General features: G+C 44.2%; 4 protein-coding genes and 1 pseudogene across 4 annotated transcripts; 3 read left to right on the forward strand and 2 right to left on the reverse strand.

The window, feature by feature from the left end:
- Positions 1-2,508: 2,508 nt before the first annotated feature.
- Positions 2,509-2,783, reverse strand: LOC139011751 (small ubiquitin-related modifier 1-like). The gene is made up of 2 exons (XM_070417239.1): positions 2,633-2,783; positions 2,509-2,564 (listed from the first exon to the last, which is right to left on the reverse strand). Exons 1-2 carry the CDS (start codon positions 2,781-2,783, stop codon positions 2,509-2,511), a joined length of 207 nt encoding a protein of 68 aa, XP_070273340.1.
- Positions 2,784-3,352: 569 nt separating this feature from the next.
- On the forward strand, positions 3,353-4,702 carry LOC139011752 (tripartite motif-containing protein 60-like). Its single transcript, XM_070417240.1, has one exon. It carries the CDS (start codon positions 3,353-3,355, stop codon positions 4,700-4,702), a length of 1,350 nt encoding a protein of 449 aa, XP_070273341.1.
- A 4,205-nt stretch (positions 4,703-8,907) lies between these two features.
- Positions 8,908-11,024, reverse strand: LOC139011373 (small ubiquitin-related modifier 1-like; annotated as a pseudogene).
- Positions 11,025-11,588: 564 nt separating this feature from the next.
- Positions 11,589-12,995, forward strand: LOC139011374 (tripartite motif-containing protein 60-like). The gene has a single exon (XM_070416934.1). It carries the CDS (start codon positions 11,589-11,591, stop codon positions 12,993-12,995), a length of 1,407 nt encoding a protein of 468 aa, XP_070273035.1.
- Positions 12,996-21,577: 8,582 nt separating this feature from the next.
- Positions 21,578-22,951, forward strand: LOC139011375 (tripartite motif-containing protein 60-like). Its single transcript, XM_070416935.1, has one exon. It carries the CDS (start codon positions 21,578-21,580, stop codon positions 22,949-22,951), a length of 1,374 nt encoding a protein of 457 aa, XP_070273036.1.
- Positions 22,952-23,394: the final 443 nt, after the last annotated feature.

The raw sequence follows: 23,394 nt of genomic DNA on the forward strand, positions 1-23,394 counted from the left end.
CTGCTTTGCTCATCCACAGATTCAAATATTAATCTCTCCCAGAAATGTCCTCATTTTCACACCCAGAATCAGTGTTTCACTTACTAGCTGGCTATGTAGTGGACCAATCAAGTTGAAACATTATTCTTTAGAGTTTTCTCAATCCCTTATATTTCCTGTAAATAGGTGGTTCAGAACTCTGATGAGATTTACATTCATTTATCTGGCAAAACTTCCTCACAAATAATGGTATAGTCCCTCCAACAGTTGTATGATATATATATATATTAGAAGCCCGTTGCACGAAGATTCGCGCAATAGGCCTTCCTTCCCCTGGCTGACAGCACTGGTCTTCCTCCAGAACCAGGGACCCAGGCCTTTGATCTGGCCCCAGCGGAGGAGCCAAGCCTCTTTAGTCTTCAGTCTTCACTCTGGCCGGAGCCATCAGTCTTCACTCCATGCCTGCATATGCAAATTAACCGCCATCTTTGGCGGGTTAATTTGCATGCTCATCCTGATTGGCTGGTGGGCATAGCGAAGTAACACCAATTTGCATGATTCTCTTTTACTAGTGTAGGTATATATTTTTATGGAGGGAGGGAGAGAGAGTGCCAGAGAAACATCAATGTAAGAGAGATATCGGAATTAGTTGCTTCTCTTACCTGACACAATCCCAGATGGAACCTGTGACCTTAAGGTGCATGGGAAAATGCTCCAACCAACTGAGCCACACAGGCCATTCCATATATATATATATATATATATATATATATATATATAGTCTACCTATTAATTGCCTTTTAGACTTAGAGGAATGGGGGGGGGGGAATAGAGAGAGAGAGAGAGAGATTTGTTCACCTTGTTTTTGCATTCATTGCTTAATTATTGTATGGGCCCTGGCCTTTAACTGAACCTGAGCCCTTAACACATCCAGACCATGCACCAGCCAACTGAGCTCCCTGGTGAAGATCATTTTTTTTTTTTTTTACAAAAAATATTAAAAAGAGCAGTGTTCTGTTGCACACACTTCTGCATGAATACTTTATTAAATAAAAATTAAAACTTTCCTGGAATCTTCTGCAAAGATTTTACTTTCTATTAAAATGCTTTCTCTTCAGTGAAGCCATCTTTGGCATTAGTCTTTACTCTCACCTTATCTGTCATCTTGTTTCCAACCTGATAATCTTCTTTTGGGCCAGACCTTCAGAGTTTCAAAGTAGCTTCAAGCTGAGGAAAGGTCATTTTTCCACAGTTCAGTTCACTGAAGAACTCCCACCTCCCACTGAAAGTCATTGTCCAGACCCTAGCCCCAGTAGATAGAGTGTCATCCAGTGGACTGAAGGGTCCCAGGTTTTATTCAGGTCAAGGGCACAATCCCCAGTAGAAGGCATGCAGGAGGCTACCAACCAATGATTATCTCTCATCATTGATGTTTCTATCTCTCTCTCCCTTTCCCTTCCTCTCTGACATCAATAAAAATATATTTAAAAAGAAAAAGAAAGTCATAGTCCAGGAGTGAAACAATCACATGCTAGAACTTCTGGGACAATTAGAAGTACTATGAACACTTGCATTGGTCCACCTCATTTATCACAAGCCTCAAAATGCACAGTCCTGAAAAAGGTGGCCTTCCTGTGCACACACATAATATTTCAAAAGGAGAGGGTGATATGAAGGAGGCGGAGGCTTGATCACCAAAACTCACACAAAGAAAGCCAACAATAATGAATAATGGGCACTAAAATTCAAATTACCAGAGGTTTTTTTTTTTTTATTTTTTTTATTTTTTTATTTTTTTTTTTTCGCTTAAAGTATTACAAAGGGTATTACATAAGTGTCCTTTTTTCCCCCCTGCCCTTGACAAACCCCTACCCTCCCTTACCCCCCAGTGTCTTATGTCCATTAGTTATGCTTATATGCATGCATACAAGTCCTTCGGTTGATCTCTTACTCCGCTCCCTCCTGCCCCCCAACTCTCTCTGGCCTTCCCACTGCAGTTTGACAATCAGTTTGAGGCAGCTCTGCCTCTGTATCTATTATTGTTCAAAAGTTTGTAATGGTCTTTATTATCCATGAATGAGTGAGATCATGTGGTATTTTTCCTTCATTGACTGGCTTGTTTCACTTAGCATAATGCTCTCCAGTTCCATCCATGATGTTGCAAATGGTAGGAGTTCCTTCTTTTTAACAGCAGCATAGTATTCCATCGTGTAGATGTACCACAGTTTTCTAATCCATTCATCTACTGATGGGCACTTAGGCTGTTTCCAGATCTTAGCTATGGTGAATTGTGCTGCTATGAACATCTGGTTACATATATCCTTTCTGATAGGTGTTTCTGGTTTCTTGGGATATATTCCTAGTAGTGGGATCACAGGGTCAAATGGGAGTTCCATTTCCAATTTTTTGAGGAACCTCCATACTGAAATTACCAGAGGTTTTAAAGAGATGGGGGGGCACTTTTTTAAACAATACAAGATTGAGGAGAAATGAAAAGGATATCTGAGCCATTGAGTGAACCCCAATTTGTTACTGATAAACTTCACTCACATCTTCTTCCTCCATTCCCAGTTCTCTTGGAGTGTGATTATCAGCAATTCTCTGAACCTCCAAGAGAAACCTGAGTGAGTTCATTGGAACTCCTCATCTTAGCATGATTCTTTGGGTTTCTTGTGGTTTGTTGTCATTTTCACTTTGAAGTGAATCTCACTGCTGTCCTGTCCAATGACTTTGAGTTGAATGAACCCCCCTTCCTTCTTATTCGCCAAGTCCCCTGTTGAGGGTTTTGCATCCTGGTCCAACATGGTGATGGTGACTCACCTGAGATCTCCACAAAGAAGTGTCCTCTGGTAGGCAGTACCTCGCTCCCGGTTTACAAATCCCCTCTTACCCACAGCACAGGATCAATTTTTTCTTTTTGTGATGGTTGAGAGCAATGATGAATTTGCCTAGATTGATTAATTCGTTTTAAGTTCCAAAATAGACTTTTCTTCTAACTTCTCCTTAAATATTGTCATGAGAAATGATTTGGATTACCTGACATATTGTTCACACAAGAAGGGAAGGGTTGATGCTGCTTGAAATTTTAAATGATGATATCTTTTCCTCCACAGAAATCACTTATGACTTGCATGGTGCTTGGTTTTTGACCAGAGTCCACAGCTGATCTTCACTTGGGGAACCTGGCATTAACTACAGGAGAAGGTGACTGGAAATCTGGATGTCAGCTGGCCACTGGAACTCTTCTTGGAAGCTCCTACTGACTTGCACAGAGAGAAGGGCCTGAGCAGACCTCAGCTTCTCACTTCTCCTCCCTCCTGGAGGATCACACTGACTGAAGGGAGTCTCTTCTGATAGACACCTTCACTGCACCATGGCCTTTGCTGCTTCCCTGGCCAAGCTCCAAGCAGAGGCCAGCTGTCCCATCTGCCTGAATTTCCTGAGCGGCCCAGTGACCATTGCCTGTGGGCACAACTTCTGTCCCTTCTGCATCCACCAGCGCTGGGAAGGTCTACAGGACACCTTTCCCTGTCCTGTCTGCCTCCACCACTGCCCTGACAGGAGCTTGAAGAGGAACACCCAATTACGTTATATGACTGAGATTATTAAGCAAATCCCCACCTCAGAGAGTCAGAGGGAAATGCAGGAAGAAATGCCCCTGTGTGGGAAGCACCATGAGGTTCTGACCCTGTTCTGTGAGAAAAGCCTGGAGCTGCTGTGTCCCCAGTGCATGGGCTCCTTAGACCCCCAGGATCAGCCCCTGATCCCCATTGAGGAAGCTGCAGCCAGTCAGAGAGGGATGCTCAAAAGGTACATTGGGGTCCTCACTAAACACCTTAAAAATGCTGTAAAGGTATATAGATGCCAAGGTGCAAATATTTTGGCAGTGAAGAGAAAGATGAGTAAATGGAGGAATAAACTGGACTATGAATGTAATGATCTTAAGTATTCCTTGGAAATAGAGTACAATGAATTTGATAATGATCTACTTGTAGAAGAGAATAATGTTGAAGAAAAACTAATCGAAAATGGAAGGCAAATTTCATATCATATGTTCAGGCTAAGCAATCGGTTAAGTGAAATAGAAGAGAAATGTTTGCAGACAGATGAGGATTTACTCACAGGTATTGAAAGTATCCACAACAGCTATGAAAACATAGAATCCCCGGCCATCTTTTCATATAAATTAAAGAAAGAGATTTTCACTCTCCCCCCACATTATTTGGGCCTGCATAAAATGATCTGCACGTTTCAGGCAGATTTGACACTGGATCCGGAAACTGCCCATCCAGACCTCCTTATCTCAATAAGTGGAAAACAGGCGTCATATTGGAAACCAGATTGCATTCTTAATCCCCAGGCACTTACCTCTTACCCAGCTGTCCTGAGTTCTGAGGGATTTGATGCTGGCAGGCATTTTTGGGCGGTAACCATAGGAGTCACAGGTGAATTTTCCTTAGGTGTGTGTAAAGAATCCTTCCCCATAAATACACTCATATCACCATCGCCAAGCAATGGCTGCTGGACTCATACATTTGGCTCTTTCTCTATTCTAAAAGAGATCGGTGTTTTTCTGGACTATGAGTTGGGAGAGGTTTCATTTTATGATTTGAAGACCGGCTCATTGTTGTACAGAATCACTGCTACATTTACAGGAAAGCTTATGCCTTATTTCTCCATTGTATCTTCAGAATCTCTTACAATCAGTATAATCAGAGTCTAGTGATGACAAATTTGAAAGAAATTTTGTATATGCTTAGTTTCTACCCTTGCTGTTGAAAGGAATACTTATAATAAAGAGCCTGATTCCAGTTTTGATGTTTGAATGTTGCAAGTTTTTAGGATGTACCCTTCTCCTCCCTGACCTTACACCTGGGAAAGCTGGTGAGAAAGTCCAGGTGCTCTACCCTTGGGGGTAGGGGGAAAGTGTTAATCCAACAAGCTGCTGCCAACAGCACCCAGTACCTGCCATGAACACCACAAGCTAGTCCCTTTCCCTGTGCTCTCAGTCTTTTGGGGACCTACTGTAATATCCAGATTTCTCTCCGACCAAAGCCTCATCATGTAATAAACTTTTTCATACTTTTCTGATATGTGGTGAGTCATCATCAGTGTGAACATTTGAAACCAATTTTGGATGGCTTCCACCCTGGCTGAGAGACGGCATACAAGCAGTCTGTGCACTTAGTTGAAAATGAAATTCAAGCAAGCATACCAGATATTCAGCCACCAAAAACACCTGGAGATTTTGTCCAGCAAGTAGTAGCCCAACAAAAGACAGAATCCCAAACTTCGTGTTGCTGAGATGCCCCCCATGAGGCTGAGAGGGCCCCTGTGAGGCTGAAACGGCCCTGGTGAGGCTGAAACAGCCCCGGTGAGGCAGAGATGGCCCCGGTGAGGCTGAGACAGCCCCGGTGAGGTTGAGATGGCCAAGGTGAGGCTCAGACGTCCCCGGTGGGGTTGAGACAGCCCCAGAGGGGATGAGACAGACCTTGTGAGGTTGCAACAGCCCCAGTGAGTTTGAATCAGCCCCGGTGAGTCTGAAATGGCCCCGGTGAGGCAGAGATGGCCACGGTGAGGCTAAGACAGCCCTGGTGAGGTTGAGACGGCCCTGGTAAGGGTGAGACGGCCCCTGTGAGACTGAGAGGGCCCCTGGGAAGCCCAGAAAAATACCACATGATCTCACTCATTTATGGATAACAAGGACCATTATAGACTAATGAATACAGAGGCAGAGCAGCACTGAGAAGACTGTCAAACTACAGTGGGAAGCCTGGGGAGGGTTGCGGTGGGGGATAGTAGATCAACCGAAGCACTTGTATGCATGCATATAAGAATAACCAATGAACACAAGACACTGGAGGGTGGGGGAGGCCGGGGGAATGTCAAAGGAGGGAAAAAAGGATAGATGTGTAATACACTTTGTAATACTTTCAGAAATAAAACAAAATTAAATTTTTTTTAAAAAGCATAAAATATATATATATATATATATATATATATATATATATATATATATATTAGCCCTAGCCTGTTTGGCTAGGTGGATAGAGTGTCCACCTGTGGATCAATGGGTCCTGGGTTTGATTTCACTCAATGGCACATACCTTCATTTTAGGCGTCTCCCAGGTTGGCCCAGTTCAGGGCATGTGCAGGAGGCAACCAATTGATGTGTTTTTCTCTCACATCAATGTTTCTCTCTGTCTCTCCCTCTCTCCCTAAAAATCAATGGAAAAATATCTTAGGGTAAGGATTATAAACAAATAATATATATAAATATAAATCAGATATTTTCCTTTCTTATTTTTTAAACCTCACCAGAAGACATTGTTATTGATTTTAGAAAGAGAGAGAAAAAAACATCCATGTGAGAGAAACACTGATTGGTTGCTTCTCATATACACCATGACTGGAATCTAATTGGAAATATAGGCGTTTACCCTGACATGGGATCAAACCAACAACCTTTTTGTGTATAGGACGATTGTTCTAATCTATTGACCCACACTGCTCAGGGCAAGACCAAACCTCTTCAACCGGATCATTTGGGTTTGAATCTACCACTTAAAATGTAATTTGGCACAGGTCTCGATGGGAGATGGCTATGAGGTTAAAGCCATGAAAATTACTGAGTTAATACACCAGTTCTGTTATGAAAATGTTTTGCCCTTGCCAGGTGGCTCAATTGCTTAAAGCATCATCCCATTATGGGTTCAATTCCTGGTCAGGTATACGTGCAGGTTTTGGGTTCCTTCCATCCCTAGTCAGGGCAACTCTCTCTCTCTCTCTCTCTCTCCCTCCTTCTCCATGTGTCCATCCCTCTGCCTCTCCATCTGTCCCTCCCTCCACCTCTCCCCCATTCCCTCTGTCTCTCTCTCTCTCTCTCTCTCTCTTCCTCTCTCTAAGCATGCCCTCAGGTTAGGATTTAAAAAGTGTGAAATTCCCAGGTTTCTTATCATGGCTCCATGCTCAGATCACATCTTTGGTTCTTCAGCCCAGGCCTCCCCGGAAGAACAGGTTCCGCCAGACAGTTACACCTTCATTGCGCTGCACTGATATTCTACCAAGCAGCCTGGGGGTAGCAGCCATCCAGGCTTCCCTAGGGCTTAATATGCAAACCCTTGGTTTGGTTGGGATAGAGATTCTCATATTATCTGCCTATTGCTCCTGACAAAATCATCTTCACAAGAAGCTGGAAACCATCAGATCTGAATTTCTAACTCAGGTCTCACTTAATGATGCATCCAGCAAAAAAATTTTTTTCATTCATTTTCAGAGAGAGTGTGGTGGGGGTGGGGGTGGGGGGAGAGACACAGAAAGATAAACCTCGATGTGAGAGGGACACATCCATTGGTTGTCTTCTTCAGGATCCCAGACAAGGGCCTGGGATAAAGCCTGCAACCAAGGAATCTACCCATGATCAGAATCGAACCCTGGAATCTTCAATGCTCCATCCACTGAGCAAAATGGGTAGGGCCATCCAGCAAACATTTTATGAGCTCTCAGTAGATGTGTGGCCCTGAGACAGAAGCCTGGGTGCACAGATCACACCAGAGTCCCCACTATGAGGGACCTGACTCTCCAGACAACAGGTCATGTGGCTTGAGGACTTCCTCCACGGGAGTGGCTGTGTCCAAACAGGGTGAGCAAAACTAACACCTGGATTGTAGCAATTTTCTGATGAACATCATTTAGGGTTATTTGTTCAGAAGCATTTTAAAAATTAGAACAATATAGATAAATTTAATAGAAATCACTTGTTAAGTAGAAAACACTGGAAAGCAAATTGCTCTCTCACCGTGGAGAGAGGTCACCCAACCTCCTTATACCTTTCCTGCCTGCCCATCCTTACCTGTCTTCTGTACGGGAGGGGGTTAACTTGAAATGCAGGCAGATAGGGCAGAGTCCAGTGGAAAACAAAGGCAGGTGAAACATAGGCAGGGGCAGACATGGCAGTTTGAGCAGCAGAACCACAGGAACCAACCAAGCAGAAACCATGAAATGTTTGTGGACTCAAAGCAGGAGGCATGGGAAACCAAGGGAGGGCCTGCAGTAACCAAGATGTATGAACACACAGAAACAGAAAAAGTTCAGCATAGGAACAGAGAATGAACACATAGAAACAGGGAAAGTTCAGGGCCATTGCTGGGCAAAAACAATTCAGAGAATCAATCAGGTGACGACACAGATGGACATACAGATGGCTTGTTGCAAATACCAGTATATACCCCTGTACTGCAAGGCTTTACCGGGCAGCGCACTATTGGGTCCCCCTCCCCTCGTGGGGAGTCTGAATCTGCTTGTAATAAATTTTCCTTAAATCTTCTGGTCCGTGTAGCTCATTCTTTGGCGTCACAAGACATAACCCCGGGAGAAACACCTTGGATCACCGATCCAGTCATCATATCTACCAAAAAAAAATCCTAATCATATGCATATGCAAGCATAGACACTCATTATGTTTTAATTATGTCATAATATAAATTGAGACTACTATGTGGTGTGTTCTACAATTTCCTCTTTAAAAAAATAAGTAAAGAGCTCTAGCCAGTTTGGCTCAGTCAATAGCCCGTGGTTCTGCAGACCAAAGGGTCCGAGTTCAAATCCAATCAAGGCCACATACTTTGGTTGCAGGCTCTTCCCCAACCTGGGCCCTTGACTGGGCTCATGGAGGAGGAAACAATGGTTTCTCTCACATCAATCTTTCTCTCTGTCTTTCACTCTCTCTTACACTTTCCTTAAAATTTAATAGAAAAAAATTATTGGGTAAGGATTAAAAAATTAAATAATTAATAAGCACTTATTTGAGCCTGAAATGATGACCATTGCTGGGAAGCAAGATATCAAATGCTCCCTACAATTTGCTATTTACAAAAAATATATCTACCAGTTTTGTTTTTGTGTTTCACATTCACATGCAGGTATATTTCATGTATTGCTTGAAACCCACTCCTTAGATGCGCTTGTGATGTTGATGGTGTGTTCTCTGGTCACTACCTCCTTGATGGCAGAAAGGTCCTTCTTCTCTCCACCTTCTTTGCGGGAGCCACTATGCCAGGCCCAAGTGGAAAGAAGCAAAGATTTTACCTTTATTATTATTTTAATATATTTGTATTGATTTCAAAAAGGAAGTAAGAGGGAGATAGAAACATCCATGAGATAGAATCATTGATCAGCTGCCTCCTGCACGACCCCTACTGGTGATCCGGCCTGCAACCAGGGTATGTGCCCTTGACCTGAATGAAACCTGGATCCCTTCATTCCGAAGGCTGATGCTCTATCCGCTAAGTTAGGGCAAGATTTTACTTTTCATTTTAGTTTGCTCCTCAGCCAAATGGGATTAAAGGGTGTTGAAGTTTTCAAGGGAGGATTATAAAGGTACAAATTAGATTATGCATGTTAACAAGGTTAGTCCCTCCTAGCTTTCAGGAATAAGAGGAGATCCCATCAATCAGACTTCTAAAGATCCTCCTATTACCACCCTTGCCCACAAGTCCCACCTTTAAGGAGGAGCTTTGGTGGGAGAGGTCTTAAAGAGATTCACCCTCCTAGTGGTATATATAGGCCAGGCTCACATTACTAAGCATTTAACTGCTGGTAGGAGACTGGCTTCAGAGACTCTTCTTGGAGACACACTTCAGGGACTGACTCAAAGGAGCAGGCCCCAGGTAAGCTGGGAGTGGGGATGATGCTGGTGCAGGAGGTGGGACCAAACTGAGTCACCCTTGGCTTTCTGGGTGGCTACTCTAGCAGGGCCTTGACTTTACCTCACAAGCAAATCATCACTTGGATCAGGTTATTTTAAGACACGTGCTTTTATTATTTCTGGTGTCCCTCAGTTAGCCTTGCCCTAGGTCATCTAAATGCTTGCTAAATATACAGATACTAGGATCCAAATCTGACCTATGGGGTTACGAATATTTGCATATGCAAAGTGCCCTGAAGTACTAGTCTGAAGCTGCCTGTGCAAATCCTCTTCCAGAATGTCTCAGTGTCTGGTGTCAAATTCAATTGTTAAAACCAGAGGTTCCAAGAGGTTTACCTAAATAGCTGTGTATGCTGACACCAAACTGAAAAAGAAGCTGAGTGTTATTTTCCTTTTTCCATGTGTCTCTGAATAAACAAGAATCAAAAAACCCATCCCCCGGCCCTAGCTGGTTTGGTCCAGTGGTTAGAGTGTCTGTCTGAGGACAGAAGGGTCCCAAGTTTGATTCAGGCCAGGAGTACATGTCCAGGTTGTGGGCTCAATCTCCAGTAGAGGGCGTGCAGGAGGCAACTAACAAATGATTATCTCTCATCATTGATGTTTCCATCTCTCTCTCCCTTTCCCTTCCTCTCTGAAATTAATAAAAATATATTTTAAAAGAAGAAAGAAAGTCATAGTCCAGGAGTGAAGCAATCACATGCTAGAACTTCCGGGCCAATTAGAAGTACTATGAACACTTGCATTGGTCCACCTCATTTATCACAAGCCTCAAAATGCACAGTCCTAAAAAAGGTGGCCTCCCTGTGCACACACATAATATTTCAAAAGGAGAGGGTGATATGAAGGAGGCCGAGGCTTAATCACCAAAACTCAGCACAATGAAAACCAACAATAATGAATAATGGGCACTAGAATTCAAATTACCAGAGGTTTTAAAGAGATGGGGGTGTCACTTTTCAATTCCATTTTGAACACCACATTACAAAAGAATTATTTTTAACAATAAGAAAGGATTGAAGAGAAAGAAAAAAAAGGGATATCTAAACCTTTGAATGATGCGCTGTTGTTCCTGACAAACTTCACTCACATCTTCCTCCTCCATTCCCAGTTCTCTTGGAGTGTGATTATCAGCATTTCTCTGACCCTCCACGAGAAACCTGAGCCAGTTCATTGGAACTCCCCGTCTTAGCATGATTCCTTGGGTTTCCTGAGATGTGTTGTCATTTCCACTTTGAAGTGAATCTCACTGCTGTCCTGTCCAATGACTGAGTTGAATGTACCCTCCTTCCTTCTTATTCCCCAAGTCCCCTGTTGAGGGTTTTGCTTCCTGGTCACACATGTGCTTGGTGCTTCACCTCTGGTCTCCTCACAGAAGCAGCCTCTGGTAGGCAGGACCTCACTCCTGGGCTTACAAATCCTTCTCTTCCCCACAGCTCAAGATCACATTTTTGTGATGTGTGAGAACAATAATAAATTTGCCTAGATTTTCTAATTCGTTTTAAGTTTCAAAACAGACTTTACTTCTAACTCCTCCTGAAATATTATGATGATAAATGATTTGGTCTACCTGACATACTATTTATACAGGGAGGGAAGGGTTAATGCTGATTGAATTTTAAATGGTGATATATTTTTGTCCACAGAAACCACTCATGACTTGTGTGTTGCTTGGTTTTTGACCAGAGTCCACAGCTGATCTTCACTTGGGGAACCTGGCATTAACTACAGGAGAAGGTGACAGAAAGACTAGACATCAGCTGGCCACTGGAACTCTTCTTGGAAGCTCCTACTGACTTGCACAGAGAGGGAGGCCTGAGCAGACCTCAGCTTCTCACTTCTCCTCCCTCCTGGAGGATCACACTGACTGAAGGGAGTCTCTTCTGATAGACACCTTCACTGCACCATGGCCTTTGCAGCTTCCCTGGCCAAGCTCCAATCAGAGGCCAGCTGTCCCATCTGCCTGGATTACCTGAGAGACCCAGTGACCATTGCCTGTGGGCACAACTTCTGTCCCTCCTGCATCCACCAGTGCTGGGAAGGTCTACGGGGCACCTTTCCCTGTCCTGTCTGCCTCCACCACTGCCCTGACAGGAGCTTGGAGAGGAACACCCAATTATGTTACATGACTGAGATTGTTCAGCAGATTCCCACCTCAGGGAGCCAGAGGAAATTGCAAGAAGACATACCCCTGTGTGGGAAGCACCATGAGGTTCTGATCCTGTTCTGTGAGAAGGACCTGGAGCTGTTGTGTGCCCAGTGCAAGGGCTCCTTAGACCCCCAGGATCAGCCCCTGATCCCCATTGAGGAAGCTGCAGCTAGTCAGAGAGGGATGCTCAAAAGGTATATGGCAGCCCTTACTAGTCACTTCGAAAATGTTGAAAAGGCATATAACAGCCAAGTTGCAAATACTTGTAAAGTGAACGAAAAGATGGGAAAATGGAGGGAGGAATTTGACTATGAATGTAAAGAACTTAACTCTTTCTTGGAAATAGAGTTCGATGAAATTGATAACCATATGCTTAGAGAAGAGAATGATGTTGCAGAAAAACTAATTGAAAATGGAAAGCAAATTTCATACCATATGTTCAGGCTAAACATTCTGTTAAGTGAAATAGAAGAGAAGTGTTTGCAGACAGACCTGGGTTTACTCACAGGTATTGAAAGGATCCACAACAGCTATGGAAACCTAGAGACCCCAGCAGTGTTTTCATGTGAATTACCGAAGGAGATTTTCACTCTCCCCCCACACTACTTGGGCCTGCATAAAATGATCCGTATATTTCAGGTAGATTTGACACTGGATCCTGAAACTGCCCATGTAAGTCTCATTATCTCGAGAGATAGAAAAAATGTGACATATTGTACAGCAGATGGTCTTCCTAATCCCCAGGCACTTACTTCTTACGCAGCTGTCCTGAGTTCTGAGGGATTTGATGGTGGCAGGCATTTTTGGGTGGTAAACATAGGAGGCACAGGTTTATATTACTTAGGTGTGTGTAAAGCATCTTTCCCCAGAAATACTTTCATATCACCATCAGCAAGCAACGGATGCTGGCAACATCAGCTCTGGAATCATACTGGACAACGGAAAATTGGCGTTTTTCTGGACTATGAGTTGGGAGAGGTTTCATTTTATAATTTGAATAACTGGACATACATGTTTAGAATCGCTGATACATTTACAGAAAAAATTAATCCTTATTTCTCCATTGCATCTTCTTCAGAATCTCTTACAATCAGTATCAGCAGAGTCTACGATGACAATTTGTATGAAATTTTGTATGTGCTTATTTCCTCCCGTGTTATTTAAAGGAAAACGTAATAAAGATCCTGATTCCAGCTTTGATGTTTGAATATTAAACATTTTTAGGATGCATTCTTCTCTCCTTCCTGACCTTACACATCTGGGAATTCCTATGAGAAAGTCCAGGTGCTCCATCCTTGGGTGCAGAGGGGAAGTTTCAATCAAGCAAGTTTCCATTGCTGTCAACAGTCTCCCACCAAAGGCACACAGTAACTACCATCAACACAAGCTAGTCACTTTTCTCTGTGCTCGCTGTCATTTTGTTTCCTACTCTAATATGTACCCTACTCTCTCCCTAAAACCTCATGATATGAGTAATAAACTTTTTCATACTCTTCTGGTCTGTGGTGAGTCATCAGGGAACATTTGAAACCAATTTTGGGTTCCTTCCACCTTGATCATGGAAACTGGTCACCACCATTGACATTGTCAGCAGGATTTTCCAGATAGGAAGCCCTCCCCCACCACCTGCCCAACTTCCTCCTCCAGCTTTGTGTGGTAACACACCCTGGTTCCCTAGGCAAGGGTGTCCTTGCAGTTTGTGCTGCATTTGCTGAGTTCTATGGAGGCTGTGTAGATTTCACTGATCTAAGTCAGGAATTAGGTAAACACATTCTAGCCCAGCCTGCCTTGCTCAGTGGTTGAGCATCAACATATAAACCAGCAGTCATGGTTCAAGTCGTCAGAGCACATGCCCTGGTTGCTGGCTTAATTCCCAGTAGGGCGTGTGCAGGAGGCAGCCAATGGATGATTCTCTCTCAACATAGATGTTTCTCTTCCCTGCTTCCTTTCTGAAATCAATAAAATATATCATTAAAAGAAGCACATATTTATTTTTTATTTTCCATATAATTTGGGGGCATTTTAATTGTCTTGCTTTTGTCTTATCTATCTACTAGAGGCCTGGTGCACAAAAATTTGTGCACTTGGGGGGGAGGGGGGGGGTCCCTCAGCCTGGCCTGTGCCCTCTTGCAGTCTGGGACCCCTCGGGAGATAACGACCTGCTGGCTTAGGCCTGCTCCCGGGTGGCAGAAGGCACACCCAACCCCTAGGTGCAGCCCCTGGTCAGGCTCAAAGCAGGGCCGATTGGGGAGTTGGGGCGCCGCCCCCTGTCATGCACAGAGCAGGGTGGATTGGGAGGTTGCGATGCCACCCTCAGTCACACTCAGGGTAGGGCTGATTGGGGGGTTGGGGCACCACCCCCTGTCACACTCAAGGCAGGGTCGATGGGGAGGTTGCAGCGCCACCCCCTGTCACTCACAGAGCAGGGCCCATCAGGGGGGTTGGGGCTCCGTACCCTGTCACGCACAGAGCAGGGTCGATCAGGGGGTTGGGGAGCTCCCCCATGTCACGCACTCTGGAAGTGCCTGTCAGGAGGCTGGGGACCCAGGTAATTGCCTTTCCTGTTTCTGGGTAACTCTGATACCCCTTTCCCTCTCTCCACTCCCCCCCCCCCCGCCCCCCCCCCCCCCCCCCCCTGCAAACCAACACACACACACATTGCATCCAGGTCACGCCCCCTCCCAGCCCTAGCACTGGCTGTGGTCAACATGCACAAGGTTCTAAGGTTCTGGCTCTTTCCAGAGTCCTGTTCACCAAGGCTGTGAGGAACTCATGCCTGGCCTGGGTGTTGCTGCCAGGACCACCGACAGCACCTTTCTTCCCTGTGGAACACACTGGTGGTTCATCTGGAAGGTCAGAACCTGGCCTGGTTCCCCTTAAATTCCAGTAGGGAGTCTTTTCCTGGTGACTTTATAGCGGTCAGGGGAAAGGGGACGCCATGGCAGGGCACAGGAGGGAAGTGTGTAAAAGCTGAATTGTTTAGAGTTAATTTAAAAATTGGATTTATGGAAGCAAGGTGTGTGATTTTCAGAACATTCTGATGTATTGAAGGATCCTGGATAATTTGAAACACAAAGTACTGTACACTTTTCAGCTAACACCTAAGTAGAAAAGCTGCTAAACTTGAACTTCATTCCTGTGTTTTGCCTTATATATCTTCTTATATATATTTTTTAATCCTCACCAGAGGATATTTTTCCATTGATTTTTTTTAAGGGAGAGTGGAAGAGAGACAGAAAGACAGAGAGAAACATCAATGTGTGAGAAACATATCGATTGGTTGCCTCCTATGCGGGCCCCGGGGAGGAGCCTGCAACTGAGGTATGTGCCCTTGACTGGGATTGAACCCGGAACCCTTCAGTCCGCAGGCTGACACTCTATCCAATGAGCCATACCAGCTAGGGCTGCATCTTCTTATAGATCCAATCATCTCCTTATCAATTCATTCATTGAGCCCTCCATTCAACAAACTTTACATGCTCACTTAAAGCTTAATCATTAGAATCCTGGCCACAGAGACAATAGTCAGCGTCCATCCAGGGAGAGGAGACACAGAGAGCAATGCAGATTTTGCCTGTCTTAGTGTGGATGACCATTTGTCCAGGAGAGAGGAGGAGGCTTTGCTTCAGGACACAGATTCCTGTTGTCCAGACCTGTGCACTGAATAGTGTCTTCTAGCACCATCTGCTGGAAAACTTTTGAACAGAGGGACGTACAGTGCACTGTATGGTGACAACCAAAGTGACATATTTGGTTACAATCAGCCCCACCAGTTTGGCTTCGTGGTTGAGGGTCAACTTATGAACCAGGAGGTCACATACCTGGATTTGGGGCTCCATCCCCAGTGGGTGTGTGTGTGTGTGTGTGTGTGTGTGCAGGAGGCAGCAGACTAATGTTTCTCTCTCACATCAAAGTTTTACTCTGCCTCTCCCTTCCATTCTCACTAAAATAAAATAAAAATATTGAAAAATATAAAAATAAATAACAATGTGCTGATGCAGGATGAAAATGTGTGAAACACAGGCAGCTGTAGGATATGCAGATTGCTGTCATCTGAAGATATACAAGGAGAATGTTCTCTAGACAAACACATAAATGAAATCACATCCATGTTTGCCCAAGCGAGCACCGGCCCTTCTTTCCAAGCACCGGGCAGGGAGCCTCGGGCCTGTCACAGCCCCTCCCCCCCGCCCTCACCGTCCGCACCCACAGGCCGCCATCGCCCCAGGGAAAGGAGAAACGATGCTGACTTTTAGGCAATTCCTTTCTTTTCTTTCTTTCTCTTTTTCTTTCTTTCTCTCTTTCTTTCTTTCTTTCTTTCTTTCTTTCTTTCTTTCTTTCTTTCTTTCTTTCTTTCTTTCTTTCTTTCTTCCTTCCTTTCTTTCTTTCTTTCTTTCTTTCTTTCTTTCTTTCTTTCTTTCTTTCTTTCTTTCTTTCTTTCTTTCTTTCTTTCTTTCTTTCTTTCTTTCTTTCTTTCTCTTTTCTTCCCTTTTTAAAAATCTTTTTTGTGAAAAGTATTACATATGTCCCATTTTTCCTCCCATGACCTCTGACCCGTTCAAATTCTGTTCACAAGAGTGAACGGAAACTGGGGCCGTTTCGTGCCCTTTGACCCGGATGTGGAAGGCCCTGGCTGTGCGGGGCAGGGAGGAGCGCTGGGCGCGCACTAGGCCTCCCGGACACGGCTCAGCGCTGAGCAGAGATCGAGCAGAGACCGAGCGGAGAGGGTAGGTGAGCGGGTCCCAGGCCGCGGGTGGGTGGGACACAAGGAAGGACCAGATGCGGGCGCCGCGGGAGGCCGAGGTGGGGGCGCGGCCCGGCGACCCGCGCTGGCGCCCCGCCCCCCCCCCCCCCAGGTGGGTGCCGGCGGCCATGGCGAAAATGGCCGTCAGAGCGCGGTGGGGGCCACCGGCGGCCGCAGGTTCTCACCGGGTATTTGGAACAGGTTCTCTGGCCGCTGCGTGGACACCTCGGGGGGTTCGGAGGGGGTGGCCGGGGGGCAGGGGCAGCCCCAGCTGTGGCGGCGGACAGGACTCGGCTTCTGCCGGCCCGTGGGCCTCAGCCCAGGCAGCTGCGGCCAAGGCCCGGGGCTCCTGGTGAGGACCTGCTGGTGCCAGGCCCTTGGCTCACGGCCGTGCCGTTTTCCTTCTCCGTGGACTCCCCGTGTAAGGTGCTGTTCTTGAGAATATATTTTATTCATTTCGGAGAGGAAGGGGAGAGAGAGAATCATGGGTCGGCTGCCTCCCGCAGGCCCCCCACTGGGGATTGAGCCGCAGCCCCGGCTCGTGCCCGACCTCCTGGTCCCTCGGCCGAAGCTCAGGCCTGAGCCACACTGGCTGGGCTCTAGTTAAGGTTTTACACACGTGTGTGTAATTACTTATTTGAAGATGGAATATTTATTGATATTTTAATAGCTTCATATGGTCCCTTTTTACTCTGCAACAAACTGTGGAATTTGTTTTGGTGAAATCGTGAGGTATTCGGTCTTCCAAGGACTTCAAAGTGAATTTGTACATTAAATGCATTTGGTCAGTGTTGAGAAAAATCAGCAGACCTACAATTAAATATCCACATAAGGATGCTGCACCACCACGCGATTCTCCGAGAAGCAGCAGGCCCTGACGGGTGAATGTGAAACTAGACCCCAGAGCATCAGATCCCCATGCAGGAGCCGGTCCAAAGTCCAGGTTGTTCCCTGTACTTCTGATCCAACAGCTTAAATCAGAGGTCCCCACAGCCCCTCTTTGAGGTCCATTAATTTGCTAGTGGGGCTCACAGAATTCAAGCATTTACTTAGGTTTGCCACCTTTATTATAAAGGATACAGATGGCAAGCCAGATGAAGAGGTACAAAGGGAGAGATCTGGAAATATATCGAGGGCAGGAGCTTCCATCCCTGTGGAACTGGAGTGTGCCACCCTTCTGGCATTGGCAGACACTCTTCAAATCTCCAACAGTTTGTACTCTTTTCACAGAAGTTCATCTCTAGCCCCCCCCCCCCCCCTGACCTCCCAGAATTCGGTGGGTGGGGCCCAAAGTTCTAATCTCATCAGTTGGTCTTTTTGGTGACCAATGTACTGGGTGTCCCGCTTGCCCCTTGCTGTCACATTATTGATATAAATTCAGATGTGCTCAAAGGGGGCTCCTAATAACTATTAAAATATACTCCTACCAATCACTCAGGAAATTTCAAGGGTTTTAGGAGCTCTGTGCCAGAAATGAAGGACAAATAAGTATATTTCATATGATAGAAATAAAAATACTACGCAGAAATTCTTCAGTTATGTGTCTCACTCTTATTGTTTAAAACCACAGGTTTCAAGAGGTTTATGTTTATGCTGACACAAAATTGAAAGGGAAGCTGAGTGTTATTTTCCTTGTTCTATGTGTTCTTGAAAGAAAAGGGGTTCAAAGAACCCATCCCAATGACACAGGTAGTCTGAGATCAGATTTAGAATCCGACCCACATAACATAGAAGCAGATGGAATTTTAATGCCTTCCTTGTCTTTTCTCAGTCTCAATTTATATTATTTTGGGAGATTTGGGTGTGGATGGGAAGTGGGAACACAGAACGTGATAGATTTGGAGTGGAGGAGAAAGGGGACCAGTTTGAAACAACTGTGAGGAGGAAAAGAGATGGAATGGATCTGAGAGCTTTGAGATGAATGGGAAGAGGTGACGTTTAAAGAAAGGAGTAGAAGAAACTACCTAGAATAGAACAGAGAATCACAGAATAGAATTAAAAAAAATTTTTTTTAATCAAGGAATATTTTAGGTACACATAAAAGGAGAGAGGCCCTAACTGTTTTGGCTCAGTGGATAGAGCGTCGGCCTGAGGACTGAAGGGTCCCAGGTTTGATTCTGGTCAAGGACATATACCTTGGTTGCGGGCATATCCCCAGTGGGGGGTGTGAAGGAGGCAGCTGATCGATGTTTCTAGCTTTCTATTCCTCTCCCTCCCTCTCTGTAAAAAAAATTTTTAAATTTTTTTTTTTTAATATATTTTATTGATTTTTTACAGAGAGGAAGTGAGAGAGATAGTTAGAAACATCGATGACAGAGAAACATCGATGAGCTGCCTCCTACACATCTCCTACTGGGGATGTGCCCGCAACCCAGGTACATGCCCTTGACCGGAATCGAACCTGGAACCTTTCAGTCCGCAGGCCGACGCTCTATCCACTGAGCCAAACCGGTTTCGGCTAAAAATTTTTTTAAAGAAATTAATAAAATATTTTTAAAAAGAAGGATAGAGAATATTGTGAACCCAAATATGAAGAACCTAGGTACTATAATTATGAGCTTTTTTAAAAAATATATTTTATTGATTTTACAGAGAGGAAGGGAGAGGGATAGAGAGTTAGAAACATCGATGGGAGAGAAACATTAATCAGCTGCCCCCTGCACACCTCCCACTGGGGATGTGCCCGCAACCAAGGTACATGCCCTTGACCGGAATCGAGCCTGGGACCTTTCAGTCCGCAGGCCGACGCTCTTTCCACTGAGCCAAACCGGTTAGGGCTAATTATGAACTTTTTGCCACTCCTTACCTCTAGTCCTACTAAATTCTTGCCATTTTTATGAAACAAATCCAAAGACATCACAGGATTTAACTTATAAGTTTTTCATTATATATTTCTAAAAGAGACTTTACTTATAAACTTCTAATGCCATTCATTATTTCAACCTAATATAATCATCATTAAAAATTTTTTTTTTTAAATATATTTTATTGATTTTTTACAGAGAAGAAGGGAGACGGATAGAGTTAGAAACATCAATGAGAGAGATTGATCAGCTGCTTCCTACACGCCCCCCACTGGGGACGTGCCCGCAACCAAGGTACATGCCCTTGACCGGAATCGAACCTGGGACCCTTGAGTCCGCAGACTGACGCTCTATCCATTGAGCCAAACCGGTTCGGCTAAAAATTTTTTTTTTACCTACAGATATCCAACCTCCAAATTAAATTTTGTCTAAGTATTTTAAGGTGAAAGGAAATTAAGTTTATACATTGTACTTGGTTATTATGAGCTTTACATGTACTTTAATTTCTGTATTTTTTCCTTCACAGGCTTTTTTATTTTCTTTTTACATTTGTGTCGAAAAACATGGTTGACTTTTCAGTAGTTTATCAGTCTGGATTTTACTAATTACTTACTCAGTATATTAATAAAGGTTTACCAGAGAGACAGAGCCAATAGTATGGATCTAAAAAGACATTTATTAAAAAGTATTGCCTCAAAAAAAAAAAGGTATTGCCTCAGCCCTAACCGGTTTGGCTCAGTGGATAGAGCGTCAGCCTGCGGACTGAAGGGTCCCAGGTTCGATTCCGGTCAAGGGCATGTACCTTGGTTGCGCGTACATCCCCAGTGGGGGGGTGTGCAGGAGGCAGCTGATAGATGTTTCTCTCTCATCGATGTTTCTAGCTCTCTGTCCCTTTCCCTTCCTCTTTGTAAAAAATTCAATAAAATATATTTTTTTAAAAAGTATTGGTTCAAAAGGTTGTGGAGCCTAAGATGTCCCATGATCTGTAGTCTACAAACAGGAGACCCAGGAAAGACGGTGGTGTAGTTGGAAAGCCTGAGTGTCTGAGAACAGATTGTACCGATTCCAGTGTGGGTCTGAAGGACTGAAAACTAAGTGCACTCAGAATGGTAGATGTGCTAGCTTATTAAGTCCAGCAGAGAGTGAATTCAGCCTTTCCTCAGTTTTTGGTCTCTGTAGGCCCTCAGTGGATTGGAAGATGCCCACTGACATTGGGTTGGGCTATCTGCTTAGCTCATCCATGGATTCAAATACTAATCTCTCCCAGAAATCTCCTCACAGTCACACCCAGAACAAGTGTTTCACCTGCTCTCTGCATCTCCTGTGGCCCAATCAAGTTTAACACAATTATCCTTCACAGGTTTCTCCATCCTTTATATTTCCTATAAATAGGTGGTTTGGAACTCTGTAGAGATTTAGGTTCGTTTTTCTGTCAAAACTTCTTCACAAGTAGTATTATGTAGTCCCCTCAACAATTCTATGATATGTGTTTTTGTCACTCTTTTTAAAAATATATATATATATATTTTTATTGATGTCAGAGAGGAAGGGAGAGGGAGAGAGAGAAATAGAAACATCAATGATGAGAGAAAATCATTGATCGGCTGCCTCCTGCACGCCCTACACTGGGGATCGAACCCACAACCTGGGCATGTGCCCTTGACTGGAATCAAACCTGGGACCCTTCAGTCCACAGGCCAACATGTTATGCACTGAGCCAAACCAGCAAGGACATCTTTTTCTGATAGTTGAGGCCAATGATAAATTTCCCTAGGATAGTTCATTCATTTAGAGTTGCAAAATAGATGATAGTCTTCACTGCTGACTCCTCCTTAAATATTGTCCAGGTAAATAATTTGGTTTACCAGAGATAGTTTTTTATATAGGAATGTAAGGAGTAATTGCTGATTGAACTGTTCTTTAAATGGCAATATTGTTCTGTCCACAGAAACCACATATCACTTAGATTGTGCTGAGTTTTTGACCATAAGGACTCCACAGCCCATGTTCAATTGGGGAAAAAGGCATTAAATACAGGCAAGAGTGACAGGAAGTCTAGGCATCTGCTAAAAACTGGGACTCTTTTTGGACTCTTCTCCATTGCACAGAGAGCAGACCTCAGCTTCTCACTTTTCCTCACACCTGGAGGATCACACTGACTGAAGAGAGTGTCTTGGATCAGATACCTTCACTGCACAATGGAGTCTGCAGCCTCACTGGCCGAGCTCCAGGCAGAGGCCAGCTGCCCCGTCTGCCTGGATTACCTGAGAGACCCAGTGACCATTGAATGTGGGCACACCTTCTGTCACTCCTGCATCCACCAGCGTTGGGAAGATCTACCGGGCACCTTTCCCTGTCCTGTCTGCCTCTATCACTGCCCTGAGAGGAACTTAAAGAGGAACACCCAATTATGTCACATGATTGAAGTTGTTAAGCAGATTCCCACCACAGGGAACGAGAGGAAATTGCAGGAAGAAAAACCCCTGTGTGGGAAGCACAATGAAGTTTTAACACTTTTTTGTGACAGCACCCAGGAATTGTTATGTCCTCATTGCAAGGTCCCCTTAGACCACCAGGATCAGTCCCTGATACCCATTGAGGAAGCTGCTGCTATTTGCAGGAAGAAGCTCAAAAGATACATTGGGGCGCTGTTGGTGGAGGTTGAAGATGCTGAAACGGAATATGAAAACCAAATTGCAAAAGAATTTGAAGTGCAGAAAAAGGTGGAAAAATGGAGGAAAGAATTGCAGTATGAATGTAAAGAACTGAAGTGTTCCTTACAAATAGAGCATGATGTATTTAATGCTGGTCTACTTATAGAAGAGAAGGATGTTGAAGAAAAACTAACTGAAAATGGAAGGCAAATTTCAAACTATATGTTCATGCTAAATAATCTTTTAAGTGAAATAGCAGAGAAGTATTTACAGGCAGATGTGGATTTACTCACAGGTATTGAAGATATCCACAATAGGTATGAAAAGCTAGAGACCCCAGCAGTCTTTTCATATAAATTAAAGAAGGAGAGTTGCAATCTCCCCCCACATTATTTGGGCCTGTATAAAATGATCAGCACATTTCAGGTAGATTTGACACTGGATCCTGAAACTGCCCATCCAAGTCTCATTATCTCAAGAGATAGAAAAAGTGTGACATATAGGACACCAGATGGTCTTCCTAATCCCCAGGCACTTACTTCTTACCCAGCTGTCCTGAGTTCTGAGGGATTTGATGCTGGCAGGCACTTTTGGCAGGTAGAAGTAAGAGGCACAGGTGAATGGTCCTTAGGTGTGTGTAAAGAATCTTGCCTCATAAATAGTCTGATATCACCATCCCCAAGCAATAGCTGCAGGCACATTGATCTTTGTGCTAGTATATGTGGAACATGCCCTAGAGGACATATTATGCGGGTTGGTATTTTTCTGGACTATGAGTTGGGAGATGTTTCATTTTATAATTTGAATAACGGTTCATACTTGTATGGATTCAGTGGTAAGTTTAAAGAAAAACTTATGCCTTATTTCTCTAGTGCACCTTCGTCAAAATCTCTTACATTCATTATCAGAGATGAATGATGAACAACTTGGAAATTTTGTATGTGGTTATTTTCTTCCCTTGTTATTGAAAGGAATGCTTGTATAAAGATTCTGATTCCAGTTTTGATGTTTCTTGAAAGCATTCAGTATTTACCCTTCTCTTCTCCCTTTACCTCATGCCTGGGAAAACTAATGAGAAAGCCTTTGGTGCAGGTGGGAAGTTGCAATGAAGCAAGCCCCTGTAGTGCCAGTATGCTCTCACCAACAGCACCCAGTAACCACCATAAACAATAAACTAGTATCCTTTTCCCGGGCTCTCAGTCATTTTGGGACCTCCTCTGAGACCCACTTTACTTATCGCCAAAAACCTCATCTTGTGAGTAATAAACTTTTCATACTCTTCTGGTATGTGGTGAGTCATCATCATTCTGAATATTTGAAACCAATTTTTGATGGCTCCACCCTGACCATGCAATCTGGTC

Source organism: Myotis yumanensis, unplaced genomic scaffold (assembly GCF_028538775.1).
Source record: "Myotis yumanensis isolate MYYU_CA2020_CCGP unplaced genomic scaffold, mMyoYum1.0.hap1 SCAF_5, whole genome shotgun sequence".
Lineage (NCBI taxonomy): Eukaryota > Metazoa > Chordata > Mammalia > Chiroptera > Vespertilionidae > Myotis > Myotis yumanensis.